We start from the raw sequence: 21,885 nt of genomic DNA, 5'->3' as shown, positions 1-21,885 counted from the left end.
TGGTTAGCACCGCAGCCTCACAGCTCCTGCGACCCGGGTTCAATTCTGGGTACTGCCTGTGTGGAGTTTGCAAGTTCTCCCTGTGTCTGCGTGGGTTTCCTCCAGGTTCTCCGGTTTCCTCCCACATGCCAAAGACTTGCGGGTTGATAGGTAAATTGGCCATTATAAATTGCCCCTAGTATAGGTAGGTGGTAGGGAAATGTAGGGACAGGTGAGGCTGTGGTAGGAATATGGAATTAGTGTAGGATTAGTATAAATGGGTGGTTGATGGTCGGCACAGACTCGGTGGGCCGAAGGGCCTGTTTCAGTGCTGTATCTCTAAATAAAAATTAAAAAAAATAAAATGCTCAAACAAGATTTCAAAATAAATTCCATATTATGTACAAAATATTAATATGCTCAAAGAACATTTCAAATTAAATCAAAATAAATTCCACATTAGGTACAAAGTATTACATTGTGAGAAGCTCCTCCTTTAGCACCCTAACAATTTCTTTGTACTAGCATTTCTTTTTGTGAAACAATTGGATAGCTGATGACTTGCATGTACCCATTTAATTTTGGAGATTTCCTTTCTTTCTAGCATTTGTTTCAATCCAGCAAGGTCAATACATAGTTTTTTCTCACTCACAATTTTTGTAGAGTGTACATTGTCCCACAAAGAACAGTTATCCACATAAGATTCAATATCCTACCTTCAGTATGTCCCTTGTTCAGAATTGCACCCAAAATACTTGACAAATAGAACCCCATAATCCACTCCACAAGACCCAGTGTTTCCACAGCTAAATTACTTTTAACAGCCCTTTTTATTTTCTTAGCTTCCCAAGCTAAAGGACAACATTTCCCATTTTCACCCGTCAAAAATATTATGAAACCAGGTACACTCGAACACGCATCAGAAAGATTAGCATGTGAAGCATCACTAAAAATTACTAGCTTCCGTTCTTTGGGTCACATTTAGTACACATTTCTACAGATTTAATTTTTTTTTATGTTTTATTTGCCCTTTAAACATTCTCAACTTTCAGGTGTTTCATCATCGTACTTAACTCCAGCACATCAAAACCATCATAAGGTCTAGTCTGAGTGCACAGCCAATTTAATTGACTAATCAAGCTTTGCAATTGCTCAGTCTCTGCTTTAGATGTATCATCCTCTTTCTGTGATGACCTAGCAAAATTAACCAGGATGGGAATAACACTCTCTAAATACCATTGTTGATTTAAAGTTATTCCAGACTTAGTCTGCTTAATATCTAAACCACTATATTTAAAAGCCCCACAAGCCTGTTTCCTAATCTTAAATTCTGCCCTAATCTTGTAACCTATTTCTCAAAATCTGCAGTACCCACCCCATTAAAAAATCATCAACGTGCATCATTAATGAGCCTGAAAGTTTCTCTTTATGATACCAATAAAACATTACAGGATCTGCTTTTAGTTGAACACAATCAGTTTTCAACAAAACAGATTTCACCAAGAAATACCACACCTTGGAAGCATCATTAAGGCCATAGATGCATTTGTTCAGTTTCCACAGTTTTCCTTCTGCATCTGCCACCTCTCTAGGTGGTTTCAGAAACACTTCTCTGAAAAGTGTCACCCTGCAGAAATGCGTCTTTTATGTCGATGGATCTGCGCTCCCATGAATGTGTGGCCAAAAGAGCTTAAAAAGATTTTCAAGATTACTTTTCCTGCTGTGGAAGAGTCCATTCTAACATCGGTATCACCCAGTCACTCTTCAAAATCCCTTGCAACTAGCCTTGCTTTAGCCTTAAGTCACAACGGGAAGAATTTTCTCAATACAAATCCATCTGTGTGACGGGGCTGGCGTCCCCTATCTGGTACCTCCAGAATAAACTCCAAACTCTCTCCAACTCTCTAATTCCTTATGTTTTGCTTCTCTTATTAGTTTATCCTCGAGTTAATTGGCAGCCACTAAAACTTCACGTCATAAGGACTTCTGCTTCCAGTTCTATTCCGAGACTGCTCTCTAGCCTTCGTTGCATTGTAGAATCTGTTCAAACTACGACCTCTATTGGCACTTTGATGTCTTTCAGGACTATTGCTATGATCTCCCTCGTGCACTATTGGAGGCTCTTTAAGAGCATATCAAATAGAAACAGGAGTAGGCCATTCAGCCCTTAGAGGCTGCTCCGCCATTCAGTGAGATCATGGCTGATCTTCTACTTCAACACCATTTTCCTGCATGATCCCCGTATCCCTTGATGTTTTTAATCTGTAGAAATCTTGTGATCTCAGTCCTAACATACTCAACGACTGAGCCTTCAGAGCCCTCTGAGGTAGAGAATTCCAAAGATTCACCATCCTTTGAGTGAAGAAATTCCCCCTCATCTCAGTCCTAAATGGCCTGCCCCTTATTCTGAGACCGTGTCTCATGGTTCTAGACACCCCCCAGCCAGGGGAAACATCCTTCCTGCATCTACCCTTTCGAGCCCTGTAAGAATTTTGTGTGTTTAAATGAGATCACCTCTCATTGTTCTGAACTTCAGAGAATAAAGGCCCAGTCTATTTAATATTTCCTCATAGGGCAATCCCTCCATCCCATGAATTAGCTTGGTGAACCTTTGTTACACTCACACTATGGCAAGTCTATCTTTCCTTAGATAAGGAGACGAAAACTGCACACGATACTCCAGGTATAGTCTCACCAAGGCTCTATATAATTGTAGTAAGACATCTTTACTCCAAGATTCAAATCCTCTGGTAATAAAGGCCAACATACCATTTGACTTAGTTGCTTGTTGTACCTGCATGCTAGTTTTCAGTAACTCATGAACAAGGACACCCAAGTCCCTTTGAAGTTGAACACTTCCCAGCCTGTCACCATTTTAAGTGATAACCTCACATTTCTCCACATTGTATTCCATCTACCAAATTTTTGCTCACTTGCTTAGCCTCCCCTAATCCCCTTGAAGTGTCTTTGCATCCTCCTCAGTTTTGCGTCATTTGCAAACTTGGAAATATTACATTTAATCCCCACATCCAAATCATTGATATAGATTGTGAATAACTGGGGCCCAAGCACTGATCCTTTGAGGTATCCCACTAGTCACTGCCTGCCAACCTGAAAATGACTCATTTCTTCCTACTCTCTGTTTTCTGTCCATTAACCAGTTCTCAATCCATGCTAGTATATTCACCCCAATCCCATGTGCTCTAATTTTGTTTACTAACCTCTTGTGTGGGACCTTATCAAAAGTTTTCTGAAAATCAAAATATACATCTACCAGTTCCCCCTTATCTATTCTGCTAGTTACATCCTCAAAAAACTCCCAACAGGTTTGTTAAACATGATTTCCCTTTCATAAATCCATGTTGACTGCCCAATCCTACCACTATTTTCTCAGTGTCCTGTTATCACATCCTTTATTATAGATTCTAGCATTTTCCCAACGTCTGATAGACTAACAGGTCTGTAGTCCCCATTTTCTCTCTCCCTCCTTTACGAAATAGTGGGGTTACAATTGCCATCTTGCAATCTGCAGGAACCATTCCAGTGTCTATAGAATTTTGAAAGATGACCACCAATGCACCTACTATCTCTACAGCCACCTCTTTCAACACTGAGATGTAGAACATCAGGTCCAGGGGATTTATCTACTTTAAATCACTTTAATTCCTCCAGTACTTTTTACTAATATTAATATGTTGCAGTTCTTTGTTTACGCTAGTCCCTTAATTCTCCATTATTTCTGGGAGGGTTTTAGTATTTTCCGCCATGAAGACAGACACAAAGTATTTGTTTAGTTTTTCTGCCATTTCCTTATTCCCCATTATAAATTCTCCTGACTCTGCTTGTAATGGACCCACATTTGCTTTTGCTAATCTTTGCCTTTTTCTATACCTATAGAAGCTTTTATAGTCTGTTTTTATGTTTCTCGCTAGTTTGCTCTCATTCCATTTTCACTTTCTTAATCTTTTTCTTGGTCCAGTACATGTTCGTTTCCTTACGCAAGAGTCACTCCCAGACCCACTGTTAGAACTTGCACTGCAATTTCTTACTCCTCACTCACCCCATTCTGCAGTCCATGGACCTTGCTTCTTGGCCATCACCTTGAACATTCAACCAATGTTTAAACTTGCCAGTAGATTTTCCTGTACGTTCCACAATTGTTACATCCCTCCATTTTTAATATCCCTCTGGAATATATGTCACCTAAGTACCTATTCAGAGTAATGGGCCTTTGGATACAATAGCTCTTTCCTGAGTATCATGATCGCTCACGCTATCCAACCTTGATCTACCGTATTCTGTTCCTCAGGACTTTCATTAAAAGACATGTGATCATTTGAGGTACAAGGTGCCTCGTTTCCCTCTATCAGCTGCTCAGATTCTGAGATTTTTGTAATCAACCCCAATTAGGCGTAAGGAATGAGCCTTAACTGTTTGGTTTCCATCCTTGATAACTACTGTTTTATCATCACAATCTGTTACCTTAACAGGGCCCTTCCATTCCTATGATCCTCTCTCTTATAATACACCAAATCTCCTGAATTAAATTCCATCTCAGATGGCCTTATACAACACCTCAGAGCTCTCCGAATTGTCTGAGACCTCAGCCATGATGAAAGCCCGTCTCCCTGCATGTTAAGCATTCAAATGTGTCTGGAAAATATGGAACTAATTGTAGTACCTTCTAGAGCAGGAGGACTGTCGCACAGTACAGAAGGTAATTTGGGATTTCACCCATAGACCAATTGATAAGGACTATATCCGCCACCCCCGCCCCCCCCCCCCCCCAACCATCTGAAGCAAATTCTTTGCATGAAGACGGTTGTCAACTTGTAATGCAGCATTTCATCGATCACTGCGTGATTCCTTTCACAGAGCTCGTTGCTGAAAGGACTTTCAGCTATGATATTCATAACCATAATGTTCATGTTTTCTCTCATGTCTCTGAACTCGTCATTGGCAAATATCCCTCCACTTTCAGTCGGGAACGTAGCTGGTAACCCAAGTCCAGTCCCAATATAATTCTCTATGATTTTATCTATATTCACCCTTTTGTTCTTGCTGTGTATTATTGTAGAAAGACGAAATCTAGTTGCTAGGTCTAAAATGTAGAATGAAAATATTCTTGTCTTTGTCCCATACCTTTAAATCCATGGCAACTACCTTATTAAAGACAAGAAGGGTAACCAAATTGTCTGCGTAACTTTCAGACAATTTGCTTTTTTTTCTCTGATTTTTTTCACCTGATGTCATTAATACTTCTCTAACACTCTGACTAGAAACATCAGGTTTTGTTAAGTGGATACAATAATGCCCTGACTGGGTAAACTGCAAATTCACTGACTTTCCAAAAACAATTGCATTATCATGCTCCATTTTGAGTTTCATTTGTGCCTTTTTCATTGAAGGTTCACTCAACAGTAAAGGTATATCACTCGAGAGTACATCAATACTGGTAAAGTGGATCACTCCAGCTATTTTACATGGAATTATGACTCTCTTCAGTGACTTTAATGTTTTGTCATCACCAAACCTAAAGCTGGTAGTACTTCTATATGCCTTAACCTTGTGTTGATCCTCATTGCGTGAATCCAGATAACATTGTAAGCAATCAGTTCCACATACTGTCAGTGTGCAAGTACTATCTAATACAGCACAGTTGAACGAATCTAGAACTAACACATTCATCACAGGACTAAAACTCATTGTGACTAGTACAATTCCTTCAGATTCATCAGTTTCTTCCTCTTCTGCCCCAGAATTCTCTGTGTCATGTGTTATTTTGAGGATTCTGTCCCTCTGCATCGGGCAGTTCATTGTATAATGATACTTTGAGTCACACCTGAAACTGTTCCTTGGGCATGCCTGGGATTCATTCGCCTATGATTGCTGTTCCAATTCTGTCTTCCGCTGTAATAGACCTGCTAATGGTGCTTTCATCCTCATTCCTCCTGTCTTTAACTCTTCCATTGTACTTCTGCTTGTGTCCAGTATTTGTACTATATCAAAATCCAGTAATCATTGAGTCCTCCATTCTTTGCGACACTGCAGAATGCCCTGTTTGTTCTACCAGGGCTGCAGGAAATGACTCTGTTTCCCCAGGAATTTCTTTAAGGCAGCAGGCATCTGATCTAATGGGGAGTCTTTTTGCAAGAACCCTGGTTACAACCAGGAGCCTGTCCACATGCAATATCCTAGCATAATCTCGCAACTGAAATGCTAGCACTGAACCAGGGATCTCCAAATTGAATTTCCTCAATCTTCTATACAGTCTGTTAAAGTCCATGATATATTTCTCCATTGAATAGCCATATGTTTTTGAAATTCTTTCGAAGTCTGACCATGCCTCATACGCATTCAATAGGTCAGCTTTCTTGTAAATTTCATCCAAGAATTCGAACAGAAGATGCAAACGTTCATTAGTATCCAAATGACGAGCATCCAATTCACAAAACACTTCTGATTTTACTTTTGGTATGAAGTGACACTGCCAAGGCCATACCTTGTTTCCTCTATGGTAGGTACGTAACCCATGTCAACATATCCACTTCATTCTTCCACTGGTTATATGGTTCAGACTCAGAACATTGGAGGGTAATCATACCCTGACACTTTACACTTACTTTCTGCCATATTTTCCACAATAGCCAGTGAGATTTTAGTTTTCTATGTTTTAAAACAAAAATTCTTAATTTCCAACCTTCAGATTTAGGCAGCCTTCATCCTCTGCTACCAAGTTAAATTCCAGAAAGCTTGTTGTAGAAAGATGATGCTGGAGTCTATCTTTACTCAGTTTCACATTTATTGTACAGAGTAAAAGTATTACAAACATATAGCTCCTCACTCAAAAACCTTCCACCAGTCTCAGTGTCTCTTCATAAGTGTTCATGCCCAGACTTAATTTGGGTGGAGGCAGGAAGGTGGCGGCTGCCCCCACCCATCTCTATCCCGCCCGATTATATGCTCTCCCCACCTCCAAAGTCACCACAGGGGAGAGCATAAAACTCCCCCCACTACCCTTCTGTCTCTTCCTGTCCCACCCTGCTTGTCTTTACCCAAGTCACTGCACTGCTCTATTGCCTCAATTTTTCTCTTTAGATTCCTAAATTTCCCTTCACCTGATGCTCCCCCCCCCCCCCCCCCCCAACCCCATTCATTTAAAAGTCCTATCTTGTGAAATTTGTTTCTCTTTTGCTCAGTGGCTATGCTTTGAGCAGCCTAGGCCTCACATTCTGGAATTCCTTCCTTAAACCTCTCCACCATGTTCTCCTCATGCAAGACCCTCCTTAAAGCTCATCGCTTCGACCAATATTTTAGACACTCCTTCTTATATCATCTTTATTGGTTTCGTGTAGGTTTTGTCTAACTACACTTCTTTGAACTACCTGGAGTATTTTTCTGTTCAAAATGTTATATAAATGCATTTTGTTACAGTATTTGTAGTTACCCTACCACTTTAACCATGGATTTAGTCATTTCCTGTAACTCTTCTCCACTCTAGTCTGCTTTGCACCCACTTTTGCTACATTAAAGATTCGATGCATGTGCAGGTTGACGAGTTTTTGTCAGACTTTCTCAGGTCTGTACAAGATCCAGTAGTTGGAGTAGTGGTTGAGTACAATGAAATGGTGAGCTGGCAGATCAGCTGTGCGATGCCAACATAATTTGGCAACTGAAGCAAAAAAAAAAGCATCCTGTAGTGTTGTGGGCCTTCCATTATTTTCAGAAGTCCTTGCCAATAGACAAAAATGTGAACAATCAAGATTCCACCACAAAATATTTGAAAACATTTTCTGTGCCTAGTTCCCCAATTTTTGTCTTAAATATTTACTATTTTAACCTTTTTAATCTTATTTATTTCTTTTCACTATTTAGCAACAAAATCTTACCTCTGACCTATGTAAATAATACTTGATGCTTAACTGGTTGAAAGCTGGTTCCAAAGGCTAACCAAATGTCAAACTTTTTGACTTGGTCATGCCTTTGTGATAACCAAGTTAAAGTTCTTAAGTGTTCAGGGGAGTGTGTGTGACAAAACCAATTCTTTTTTTGACAGTAAACCTAAGTGTTTCAGATCAGAGAAACTTTTGAGACTGCTGTAATTGCCTTCCTTTTTTGCCCTGCAAGCTTCATTCTTCCAGACACAAGCAGAAAAAGTCGTCAGAAGACTCGGGTTGTGAAGAAAAGCAGAAATCCTGCATTCAACCACACCATGGTTTATGATGGCTTCAGGACTGAAGATCTTAAGGATGCATGTGTTGAACTTTCAGTCTGGGACCATGACAAACTAGTGAATCATTTTCTTGGAGGACTAAGGATTGGCCTTGGCACAGGTAATAGCCTTTGAGACATGGAGGTTTGAAACAAAACAGATTTTATTTCATTGTAATCTACTGCAGCTGATTGGTTATTGGTAACTTCATTGTGACAGGATAGAACCATTTACCAATTTTCCCACCGTATCCGAGGTAGCAATCCCTTTTTCACTAAAGGACCTGTTACTCAATTTTTGATTACAGTCTACGCTAAATACATTTGGCTTACTTACCTGGTGTGCAGGGCAAGCAGATTGGAGGAATTCCAGTAGATAAACCCTTTGGCCTGGAAAATGCATTGTGTACAAGTCCATGATATGCAAGATTGCCATGGAAGGTTTCTCTGACAGCCGATATTTTAATCTATGATATGCATACAGGTGATCACAGAAATACAAACGTGCAATGCCCACCAACTTGGTCAAAGGTTTCTGAAACTGTTGGGCACATCATGGCATTTTTTAAAGTTTTGACTGTCTTAATTATAAATGCCCTCTTTCTAGGTCAGTGTTTATATTTGTCATGTAGCAATTGGCTTGCTTGAAACCACTTCATCAGCCTGAACAAAAGAGGATTTCCTCTGTCAACTGATTCCAAAGCAGTTCCTGTAGTACTGAGAGATTTTGTTAATCCTGTGGGGGGGAAGTGCTTACAGCGGCGAGTTCCTTTTTGTTATTCGTCATCGGTTGTATCACTGGCAAGGCCAGCATTTATTGCGCATTCCTAATTGCCCTTGAGGGTGGTGGTGAGCTACCTTCTTGAACTGCTGCGGTCCAAGTGATGTAGGTACACCCACAGTGTGGTTAAGGAGGGAGTTCCAGGATTTTGACCCAGCGACTGTGAAGGAACAGTGATATAGTTCTGAGTCAGGATGTTGTGTGACTTGGATGGGGATTTGCAGGTGGTGGTGTTCCTATGCATCTGCTGCCCTTGTTCTTTTAGGTGGTAGAGGTTGCAAGTTTGGAAGGTGCTGTCAAAGAAGCCTTGGCAAGTTGCTGCAATGCATCTTGTAGTTGGTACACACTGCTGCCACTGTTTAGCATACTTAAGGGAATGAATGTTTCAGGTGGTTGACAGGTGCCGATGAAGGTGACTGCTTTGTCTTGGATGGTGTTGAGCTTCTTGAGTGTTGTTGGAGCTGCACTCATCCAGGCAAGTGGGGAATTTTCCATCACACTCTTGACTTGTGCCTTGCAGATAATGCACAAGGTTTGGTGAGTCAGGAGATGAGTTACTTGCCACAGAATTTCCAGACTTGCTCTTGTAGCCACACTATTTATATGGCTGGCCTAGTTAAGTTTCTGGTCAATGGTAACCCCAGGATGTGATGATGGGGAATTCAGCAATGGTGATGCCATTGAATGTCAAGAAGAGATGATTAGATTCTTTCTTGGAAATGGTTATTGCCTGGTGGTTGTGTGGCACACATGTTACTTGCCACTTACAGCCCAATTCTGAATGTTGTCCAAGTCTTGCTGCATGCAGGCATGGAGGCTTCAGTATCTGAGGAGTTCTGAATGGTACAGGAAGCTAGGAAATGGTGGTGGGGTAGCTCTGTTAATTAGGGTGACATTAGTACAGTAGTGAGAGATGACCTTCATTCAAAACATCAAAATATAGAATCAGTTTGGGTAGAGATGATAAATAGCAATGGAAAGAAATCACTCGTGGGAGTAGTTTATAGGTCCCCTAACAGTAGCTACACTGTAGGACAGAGTATACAGATGGAAATAATGAGGGCTTGTAAAAAAGGTAGTGCAACAATCATGGGTGATTTTAATCTACATATAAATTGGAGGAATTAGATTGGCAAAGGTAGCCTGGAAGATGATTTCATAGTGTATTCAGTATAATAGAGCAGCACATTGTAGTGTCAACCAGGGAGCAGGCCATTCTAGACCTGGTAATGTGCAATGAGACCGGATTAATTAATGACCTCACAGTAAAAGAGCCTGTAGGCAACAGTGATCATAATATGAAGTGAATTTCACATTCAGTTTGAGGGTGGGAAGTGTGGGTCTAAGACTAGAGTTTTAAACTGTGAAGAAGGGAGTTTGGTAAGTGAGTGAATTTTAAGGGTTAATCTGTCAAGACTGGTTTTTATTTGTTTCATATACATCTAGCAATTAATTGAAATTCCTCTTTCAGTTAAGAGGCAAGTTAGGTTTCTTGCAGTTTTAAACGGGTATACTAACACTCTGGGAATAGCTGTAGCTAGTTAATTAGGTAGCTAGCTTAAACTAGTTTCTGAGCTATGGCAGAGTTGATATAGCATTGTTTTCAGAGTATAAATTCTGGGGACTCCATGCTGCTGGAAGGCACAGAGTGTTAAGGGAGTTTGGTAATTGAGGGGAACTATAAATTAAGAAAAAAAATAATTTGAGTGTACAGTGTTAAGTGGGAGTTTGATGTGTGGGGGGGAGGGGTCAGCCCTTTTTTCTTTCCTTCTTTCTTTTCTTCCCTTCTTTCTTTCCCTTCTTTGCTTTCCTTTCCCTTCTTTGCTTTCCTTTCCCTTCTTTGCTTTCTTCTTTTTGCAGCCTCCAGTATCTGCACCTTTCTTCGGTACAGGGGAAGAAGCTGACTGGTGTGTAACTGGTAAGTTATTTTACATGTCATTGTAATAAAAAGTTTTAAAAGTGGCGTTATGGCAGATCAGCTTGGTCAAGTAGACAGTACGTCCTGCGATATGTGGGAAGTAATGGACACCATGTGTGTGTCATCTGCAGGAAGTGTCACCAGCTACAGAAGCTTGAGCTCCGGGTTTCAGAACACAAGCGGCGGCTGGAGTCACTGTTGTACATCTGCGAGGCAGAGGGATATCTGGATAGCACATTTAGGGAGGTGGTCACAGCACAGGTTAGGAGCATGCAGGCAGAGAGGGAATGGGTGACCGCCAGGCAGTCTAAGAGAACCAGGCAGGCAGTGCAGGTGTCCCCTGAGTCTATCTTGCTTGCTAATTGGTTTTCTATTTTGGATACTGGTGAGAGTGATGGTTTCTCAGGGGCGTGCAGCCAGAGCAAAGCCTGTTGCACCACAGGTGGCTCAGCTGTACAGGAGGAAAGGAAGAAGAGTGGAAGAGCAATAGTGGAAGGGGATTCGATAGTCAGGGGATCAGACTGGTGTTTCTGTGGCAGTAAATGTGACTCCAGGATGGTGTTGCCTCCCTGGTGCCAGGGTCAAGGACGTCACGGAGTGGCTGCAGGACATCCTTCTGGGGGAGGGTGAACAGCAGAGGTTGTGGTCCACATTGGTACCAGTGACATAGGTAGGAAGAGGGATGAGGTCTTGAAAGCAGATTTTAGGGAGTTAGAAAGGAAATTAAAAAGCAGGACCTCCTGCTTTGTGGGCAGCACAGTGGCGCAGTGGTTAGCACCGCAGCCTCACCGCTCCAGCGACCCAGGTTCAATTCTGGGTACTGCCTGTGCGGAGTTTTCAAGTTCTCCCTGTGACCGCGTGGGTTTCCACCGGGTGCTCCGGTTTCCTCCCACAGCCAAAGACTTGCAGGTTGATAGGTAAATTGGCCATTGTAAATTGCCCCTAGTGTAGGTAGGTGATAGGAGAATGGTGGGGATGTAGTAGGGAATATGGGATTAATGTAGGATTAGTATTAATGGGTGGTTGTTGGTCGGCACAGATTCGGTGGGCCAAAGAGCCTGTTTCAGTGCTGCATCTCTATGACTCAAAGCAGTAATCTCAGGATTACTCCCAGTGCCACGTGCTAGTAAGCATAGGAATAGGAGGATTGATCGATTGAACATGTGGCTGGAGAATTGGTGTAGAAGGGAGGGCATCAGATTTCTGAGGCATTGGGACCAGTTCTGGGGCAGGTGGGACCTGTACAGGATGGATGGGCTACACTTTAACAGGACTGGGACTAACCTCTTCACAGGGAGATTTGCTAGTGCTATTGGGGAGGGTTTAAACTAGCTTGTCAGGGGGGTGGGAACCTGAGGGGTAGCTCAAATTGGAAGGAAGTAACGGGAGGTACAAAAGTAACCAGTGACATTAGAAGGCAGGTGAAACAAAGGTGACTATCAACTAAGCTTAGAATACAGAATGTCAAGAAGATAAGGTTAAGGGCACTCTACCTGAATGCACGCAGCATTCACAACAAGGTAGATCATTTAAAGACCCAAATAGAGGTGAATGGGTATGATCTAATTGCCATAATGGAAACATGGCTACAGGATGATCAAGATTGGGAACTGAATATTCAAGGATATTCGACATTTAGGAAGGACAGGCAAAATGGAAAAGGAGGTGATGTTGTACTGATAAGAGATGGGATCAGTACATTAGTAAGGGAGGATCCCAGATCGGAAGACCAAAATGTGGAATCTGTTTGGATGGAGCTAAGAAACAGCAAGGGGCAGCAAACATTGGTAGGAGTTATTTTATAGGCCAGCAAACAGTAGTGGTGGAGAATGGTATTAATCAGGAGATTAGAGAAGCTTGTAGCATGGGTAATACTGTCATCATGGGTGATTTCAATCTGCATATGGACTGGGTAAACCTAATGAGCACTAATGCTTTGGAGGACAAGTTTCTGGAGTGTGTTAGGGATGGTTTTCTAGAGCAGTATGTTAAGGAACCGACTAGATATCAAGGCTATTTTAGATCTAGTATTATGTAATGAGAAAGGGATAATGAATAATCTTCTTGAAAAAGAACCTTTAGGAATGAGTGACCATAATATGATAGAATTTTACATTATGTTTGAAAGTGAGGTAGTTCGATCTGAAGCCAGGGTGTTAAATTTGAACGAAGGAAATTATGAAGGTATGAGGTGCAAATTGGCTGAGATGGATTGGGAAAATACATTAGAAGGTATGACAGTACATAGGCAATGGATAGTCGTCAAAGAAATATTATATAGTTTACAGCAACTATACATTCCTTCAAGGCACAAAAACCCCAAAAGTAAAGGCAGTCAACCGTAGATAACAAAGGAAGTTAAGGATTGTATAAAAAAAAATTTTTAAAGGCCTATAAAGTTGCTAGAAGTAGTAGTAAACCTGAGGATTAGGAGGATTTTAGAATACAGCAAAGGAGGACGAAGAAACTGAAAAAGGGAGAATAGAATATGAATGTAAGCTAGCAAAAAATATAAAAACGGACTGTAAAAGCTTCTAAAGGTACGTAAAAAGGAAACATTTGGCTAAGACAAATATGGGTCCATTACAGGTAGAATCGGGAGAATTTAGAATGGGGAATAGAGAAATGGCAGAGAAGCTAAATGATTACTTTTGTGTCTGCCTTCACTGAGGATGATGCAAGAAATCTCCCAGAATTAGAGATCCAAGGGATTGGGGGAATGAGGAATTGAAAGAAATTAGTATTAGTAAGAAGATTGTAATGGAGAAATTAGTGGGGCTGAAGGTTGAAAAGTCCCCAGGACCTGATATTCTACATCCCAGATTGTTGAAAGAGGTAGCAATGGAGATAGTGGATCCATTGGTGACCATCTTCCAAAATTCTGGTAGATTCTGGAGCCGTTCCTGCAGATTGGAAGGTCGCAAATGTCACCCCACTATTTAAGAAGGGAGGGAGAGAGAAAACAGGGAATTACAGACCTGTTAGCCTTACATCAGTTGTTGAAAAAATGCTAGAATCTATTCTAAAGGATGTGATAAATATGCACTTGGATAATGATCTGATTGGGCATAGTCAACATGGATTTATGAATGGGAAATCATGTTTGCCAAACCTGTTGAAGTTCTTTGAGGATTTTAGTAACCAAATTGATGAAGGGGAGGCGTTGGTAGACATGGTGTACATGGATTTTCAGAAGGCTTTTGATAAAGTCCCCCACAGGAGGTTGGTTAGCAAAATTAAAACACATGGGACAGGAGGTAATCTGCTGGCATGGATTAAGGATTGGTTAACAGGCAGAAAACAGAAGGTCATTCTCGCACTGGCAGGCTGTGACTAGTTGGGTATCGCAGGAATCTGTGCTTGGGCCCCAGCTGTTCACAATATATATCAATGATTTGGATGTGAGGACCAAATGTAGTATTTCCAAGTTAGCGGATAATACAAAACTAGGTGGGAATGTGTGTTGTGAGGAAGATGCAAAGTGGTTTCAAGGGGATTTGGACAGACTGGTGAATTGGCAAGAATGTGGCAGATGGAATATAATGTGGAAAAATGTGAGGTTATCCACTTTGGTAGGAGGAATAGATGTGCAAAGTATTTCTTAAATGGTAAGAGATTAGAAAGTGTAGATTTACAAAGGGACCTAGGTGTCCTTGTCAATAAGTCACTGAAAGCTAACATGCAGGTACAGCAAGCAATTAAGAAGGCTCATGGTATGTTAGCCTTTATAGTAAGAGAATTTGTGTACAGGAGTAGTGAAATTTTGCTTCAATTGTATAGAACCTTGGTTAGACTGCACCTGGAGTACTGTGTGCAGTCTTGGTCCCCTTACCTTAGGAAGGATATTATTGCCATAGAGGGAGTGCACCGAAGGTTCACCAGACTTGTTCCCGGGATGGCGGGACTGTCCTATGAAGAGAGATTGGGGAAAATGGGTCTGTATTCTCTAGAGTTTCGAAGAATGAGCAGTGATCTCATTGAAACCTACAAAATACTGAAAGGGATAAATAGGGTATTTGCAGCTAAGCTGTTTCCCCTAGTTGGGGAGTCTAGAACCAGGGGACACAATTTCAAAATAAGGGGGAAGCCACTTGAGACATAGATTAGGAGAAATTTCTTTACTCAGAGGGTTGTGAATCTTTGGAATTCTCTATTTCAAGGGCTGTGGAAGCTCAGTCATGAGTATGTTTAAAGCAGAGATTGACATATTTCTAAATACAAATGGCATACGGGGATATGAGGATAGTGTAGAGAAAAAGGCATTGAAGTGGAAGATCAGTCATGATCATATTGAATGGTGGGGCAGGCTGAATGGCCTACTACTGCTCCTATGTTCCTAAAGGCAATTATGAAAGTATGAAGACAGAGTTGGCCCAAGTGAACTAGGAAATTAGGTTAAAAGATAAAACAGGAGAGAAGCAGTGGCAGACATTTAAGGAGATATTTTATAATTCTCAGCAAAGATATATTCCAGTGAGAAAGACTATGAGAAGGATGCAATCATCTGTGGTTAATTAAGGAAGTTAAAGATAGTATCAAATTGAAAGAAAAAGTGTACAATTCTAAAAGATTAGTGGTAGATCAGAAGATTGGATAGATTTTAAAAACTGGCAAAGAATGACTTAAAGGGAGAAATTAGAGTATGGGGGAAAGCTAGCTGAAAATATAAAAACATAATAATTTAAGTGAATGTTGGTCCTCGCGAGCGAGTCTGGGAAATTAATAGTGGATAACAAGGAAATGGCAGAAGTGTTGAACAGGTATTTTGTGTCCGTCTTCACTGTAGAAGATACAAAAAACATTCTAAAGATACTCTAGAAACATGAGGTAAAGTGGCAGGGGTTGTGGGGGGGCGGGGTGGAACTTACAATCTCAATCACCAGGAAAAAGGTACTGGGAAAACTGTTAGATCGAAAGGCTGACAAATCTCCACGACTTGATGGTCTGCATCCTAGAGTCTTAAAAGAAGTGGCTGCAGAGGTAGTAGATGTATTAGTTGTGATCTTCCAAAATTCACTAGATTCTGGGAAGGTCACAGCGGAGTGGAAAATAGCTAATGTAACACTTCTATTCAAGAAAGGAAGGAGACAGAAAGCAGGAAACTATAGGCCAATTAGCCTGACATCTGTCATAGGGAAAATTCTAGAATCCATTATTAAGGAGATTTTAGCAGGACATTTAGAAAATCATAATGCGATCAGGCAGGGTCAACATGGTTTTGTGAAAGGGAAATTGTGTTTGACAAACTTATTAGAGTTGTTTAAGGAAGTAACGAGCAGCATGGATAAAAGGGAACCTGTAGATGTGGTGTACCTGGATTTCCAAAAGGCATTCGATAAGGCGCTGCATCAAATGTCGCTACACAAAATAAGAGTTCATAGTGTACGGGATGACATATTAGCGCGGATAGAGGATTGGTTAACTAACAGGAAGCAGAGAGTAGGGATAAATGGGTCATTTTTGGGGTGGTGGGATAAGACTAGTAGAGTGTCACAAGGTTCAGTGTTGGGACCTCAACTATTTACAATCTACATCAATAACTTGGATGGAGTGACCAAATGTATGTTAGCTAAATTTGCAGATGAGACAAAGATAGGTAGGAAGGTAAGTTGTCAAGAAGACATATAAACTCTACAAAGGGATAATAATAGGTTAATTGAGTGGGCAAAAATGTGGCAGATGGAGTATAATGTAAGAAAATATGAACTTGTCCACTTTGGCAGGAAGGTTAGAAAAGCAAAATATTATTTAAATAGAGAGAACTGCAGAACTCTGCAGTATAGAGGGATCTGGGTGTCCTTGTACATGAATCACAAAAAGTTAAAAGTTAGTATGTAGGTACAGCAATGAATTCACAACGCAAATGAAATGTTGTCGTTTATTGCAAGGGGAATAGAACATAAGAGTAGGGAAGTTTTGCTACAGCTGTACAGGGCCTTAGTGAGACCACATCTGGAGTACTATATACAGTTTTGGTCTCCTTACCTAAGAGAGGATAAAATTGCATTGGAAGCAGTTCAGAAAAGGTTCACCTCAACTGATTTCTGGGATGAAGGGGTTATCTTATGAGGAAAGGTTGAATAGGTTGGCCTTTACCCATTGGAGTTTAGAAGAATGACAAGTGATTTTATTGAAATATATAAGATTCTGAGGGGACTTGACAGGGTGGATGCTGAAAGGATGTTTCCACATGAGTGAGACTAGAACTAGGGGACACAGTTTAAAAATAAGGGGTCTCCCATTTAAGATGGAGATGAGGAAAAATTTTATCTGTTAGGCAGATAGTTAGTCTGTGGAATTCGCTTCTTCAGAGAGCAGTAGAGGCTGGGTCATTGAATATATTCAAGACTGAGTTAGATAGATTCTTGATAGACAAGGGAGTTGAGTGTTATGGGGGGCAGACAGGAAAGTGGAATTGAGGCCACATTCAGATCAGCCACGATATCAAATGACAGAGCAGGCTTGAGGTGCCAAATGGCCTATTCCTGCTGCTAATTCGTATATTCGTACTGAACCCTGAGTAATTGTCTACAGACATCCACACACTGACTTTATGTTGGAGGGAAGATCATTGATGAAGCAGCTGAAAATGATTGGGCCTAGGACACTACACTGAGGATGTCCTGGGGCTTAGATGTTTGGCCTTCAACAACCACAACCATCTTCCTTTGTACTAGATATGACTCCTACCAGTGAAGAGATTTCCTCCAATTCCCATTGACTTCAATTTTGCTAGGGCTTCTTGATCCCACACTCAATCAAATGCTGTCTTGCTATGAAGCGCAGTCACTCTCACCTTACCTCTGGAATTCTGCTCTTTTGCACATGTTTGAACCAAAGCTGTAATGAGGTCTGAAGTCAAATGGTCCCCCTGAGCATCAGTGAGCAACTTGTTGCGGAGTAAGTGCTGCTTGATAGCACTATCAACGACAGCTTCCATCACTTTGCTGTTGATTGAGAGTAGACTTACGGGGCGATAATTGACCACATTGGATTTGTCCTGCTTTTTGTGGATAGGACATACCTGGGAAATGTTTCACATTATCTGGTAGATGTCAGTTGTAGCTGTACTGGAAAAGCTTGGCTTAGGCCATGGCTAGTTCTGGAGCATAAATCTTGAGTACCATAGCTGGAATGCTGTCAGGGTCCATAGCCTTTGCTGTATCTGGTGCCTTCAGCCATTTCTTGATCTCACATGGAGTGAATTGAATTGTCTGAAGACTGCTATCTGTGATACTGGGGACCACGGGAGGAGGCCAAACTGGATCATCCACTTGGCACTTCTGGCTGAAGATGGTTGCAAATGATTCAGTCTTGTCTTTTGCATTGATATGCTGGGCTCCCCCATCATTGAGGATGTTGGTGGAGCCTCCTCCTTCGGTTACTTGCTTAAATGTTCACCATCATTCACAACTGGTTGTGGAAGGACTACAGAGCTTAGATCTGATCCATTGGTTGTGGAATAGTTTAGCTCTGTCTATAGTATGCTGCTTCTGCTGTTTAGCATGCATGTAGTCCTGTGTTGTAGCTTCACCAGATTGGCACCTCATTTTTAGATATGCTTAGTGCTGATCCTGGTATGCTCTCCTGTACTCCTTATTGAAAGAGGATTGATCCTCTGGCTTGATGGCAATGGTGGAGTGAGGGATACGCTGAGCCATGAGGTCACAGATTGTGTTTGAATACAATCCCTCAGCTACTGATGACCCCCACTTCCTCATGAATGCCCAGTTTTGAGCTGCTAGGTCTGCTCTGAATCTGTGCCATTTAGTTTTGTGGTAGTGCTGTAATGTTTTAATTCTAATTCTAATTCTAAACACAATGGAGAGTGGCCTCAGTGTGAAGGTAGGACTTGGTTTCCACAAGGACTTTGCGGTGGTCACTCCTACCAATACTGTCATGGATAGATGCACCTGAGACAGGTGAGGACGAGGTCAAGTAGGTTTTTCCCTCATGTTGGTTCGCTCACCACATCACCCCCACCACCACTGCAGGTCCAGTCTGTCAACTATGTCCTTCAGGATTCAGTAAGCTCGGTCGGTAGTTGTGCTACCGAACCACTCTTGGTGATGGGCGTCAAAGTCCCCAACCCAGAATACATTCTGTGCCCTTGCTATATTCAGTGCTTCTTCCAAGTGGTGTTCAACATGGAGGATCATTGATTCATCAGCTGAGGGAGGGTGGTAGATGTTAATCAGCAAGAGCTTTCCTTGCCCATGTTTGACCTGGTGTCATGAAACTTCATGGGGTCCAGAGTCAATGTGAGGGTTCTCAGAGCCACTCCCTTCTGACTCCATACCACTGCCACCACCTCTGATGGATCTATCCTGCTGGTGGAATGGGACATGACATATCCAGGGATGGTGTTGGAGGAGTCTGGGACATTGTAGGGTCTGAATCAGTGAGTATGCCTGTGTCAAACTGTTGCTTGATTAGTGTGTGAAACAGCTTACCCAATTTTGGCAACAGTCCTCAGATGTTAGTGAGGAGGGCTTTGTAGTGTAGACCGGGCAGGGTGTGCCTTTGTTGTTTCCGGTGCCTAGGTCGATGCTTTATTCAACTTTACTGTAGCAGTTTAATACTGTGCAATTTAAACTGATTGGCTTTCTAGGCCATTTCAGAAGACATTTAACTATCAACCATATTGCTGTGTGTCTAGTCATGTGCAGGCCAGACCAGGTAAGGATGGCAGATTTCCTCCCCAAAGGACATTAGTGAACCAGGTGGGTTTTTACATCAATCCAGTAGTTTCAGGACTATTATTGAGAATAACATTTTATTCCAGATTTATTAATTAAATTTAAATTCCCCCGGCTGCTATAGTGGGGTTTAAACACAGCCTCAGTCCACGCATCTGGATTGCTTGTCCAGTCACATTACCACAATGCTACCGTCCCCCTAATAATTTCAATTTTTCCACGCTTCGGTGGCCCTTCATGCTCTAGAGTTCAATTCTTGACCTAGCTTTCAACTCCTTCAATGACCTTTCCTCTCTTCATATGTTAGTGTTGATCTCCAATTTCATGTTACTGAATATATCGTTTGCTCTTCTAACTCGGGACTTTTCATTGCCCTCTCACTGCTTTCATTCCATCTTGTCCCTTGTTCAGCCACCATCCTCCTCTACTCTGAAGTTGCTTCACCTTGCCATTTCCCTCCAACTCAAAACCTTTCAGTGCAGCCCACTATTATAATCCTAATTTTCTCCTTCAGCTGGCGTCCGCTTCTATATATTTTATGTAAAGCTCTTGATGTAAGGACTGCTGTGCATCATTGATGTCACAAATAAGTGGGGCAATTAGCTGTGTAATCTTTTAGTGATGTAACTAATATGTTGTGCATTTGTAAACAAAAATTCAAAAGCCGCATTCTTCCTTTGACCATTCTTTTATTTTACAGGTAAAAGTTATGGATTGACAGTGGACTGGATGGATTCTACAGCAGAAGAAGTAGCTGTGTGGGATAAAATGATTACCCATCCAAATATTTGGATTGAGGATATGCTTCCTTTGAGAATGTTGAGGCTTAGCAAAATGTCAGGAAACTAAATTGAACTTTTAAATTTTACAAAACTGGCAAATGTCTTTTTTTTAAATTGGTATACCAAAAATCTTGTGTCCGTACACAGTTCTGGTAATATAGAGGAAAATTTTTTTTGTTTGTGACAGTTATTTGCATTGGGCTGAAAAACATTTATGGATTTACCAAGTTCCGTTTATTAAAGGAAAAGCCAAAGCTATATGTTACTTTAAAATAAATTTTACCATGCTGGGATATAACACTTCAGTCTGAAATAGTACTTCAATATTGAACATTCAAATTAACTTCAGTCTGATATCAATGTATTATTATATTGATGCTGCAATACTTTGCTAGTAACAAACCTACCTTTATTTTGTTTATATACTATGTGAACTTGAGCATCTATGCAGTGATTATTTTATGTTATAGCACTTAAACAATGTCTGAATCAATTTGAGAATTGTTTAAGTTAGGAAAGTATTAACATGCAGAAAAGGTTTAAACATTCTTCATGAATTGTTGCAAATACATCCCTGCAGACTGTCGGTAGAAATATTGTATGTAATAAAAAAGACACAAACTATCATTTGAGTTTTTTTAGTGAGCATTACCTGGGGGTTGTTTGTCAAATGGTGGTATTGCATGTGACTGATACAGCAGTTGCTGTCCACCTAATATCTGTAATTCCCATGCACAGCAACTTTGCAATTTCTGTCATTTTGTTCCAGACACTGATTAGTGGACAAACACTTGCCAGCAGGGTACAACAGTAACTTGATTCATAAAGCACCTTTTAACATTTTTTTAGCCCCCAAATGCTTCACAATGAAGATCGATGGATGAAAGAAAGGGTATTTCTTAAAGTGAATTAACATCAGCTAGCATGGGAACCAGGAGGGTAGGTTCAGTGGTTGCGTTGGGAGGAAACCGAATCAATGAAGCAGGAAGTGAGTCTTATGGAAGACACGTCTCGTCAGGAATTGGTAAGGATGTACAAACGGTCAGGATTAGAGCTCGAGTGTTTGTAGGACAGGGGGCAGGTTGGGAGTGGGTGGGAAGGGAAGCAAGCAGTGATTGTCTCTAAAATTGAGACAAAGGAGAGAAGCTTCCCAGATCCAAGCCCATCTCCTTTGTAACTCCTGATTTGAATCTATCCAATCAGGTTTCTGCCTCTCGCACAGTATCAAAATGACCTTGATCAAAGCCACAAACAAGAATCTCTGACCATGGTGAATTATCTCTCCTTGGCCCCTCTGCAGTCTTTGACTTAGTCGACCACACCATCTTTTCCGCTCTCCTCCCCCCCACCCCCCGCCACCACCCACCCACCCAACCACCCAACATCCAACCAACGTCCCTCCACTGTTGTCCAGCCTTGGTGGGACTGCCCTTATTTGGTTCCAGTCTCACCTATTTGATTGTAGCCAGAGCATTTCAAGCAACGGTTTCTCTCCCACTTATATACTATCATTCA

The 21,885-nt window shown here is 41.3% G+C and overlaps 1 protein-coding gene across 12 annotated transcripts in view; it reads left to right on the top strand.

Annotated features, from left to right (window-relative positions):
• The window catches only part of sytl2a (synaptotagmin-like 2a), an 84,479-nt gene extending 63,496 nt beyond the window's left edge, over window positions 1–20,983 (top strand). For all 12 annotated transcript variants that reach the window (XM_068033949.1, XM_068033948.1, XM_068033943.1 and 9 more), the window contains 2 exons: window positions 8,107–8,312; window positions 20,289–20,983. In XM_068033949.1, coding sequence (XP_067890050.1) covers window positions 8,107–8,312; window positions 20,289–20,437 — 355 coding nt within the window. In that variant the 3' untranslated portion in view covers window positions 20,438–20,983. The remainder of the gene's footprint in view (window positions 1–8,106; window positions 8,313–20,288) is intronic.
• The last annotated feature ends 902 nt before the right edge of the window (window positions 20,984–21,885 follow it).

Source organism: Heterodontus francisci, chromosome 6, assembly GCF_036365525.1.
Source record: "Heterodontus francisci isolate sHetFra1 chromosome 6, sHetFra1.hap1, whole genome shotgun sequence".
NCBI lineage: Eukaryota > Metazoa > Chordata > Chondrichthyes > Heterodontiformes > Heterodontidae > Heterodontus > Heterodontus francisci.
This window is presented reverse-complemented; position numbering and strand designations above follow the sequence as displayed.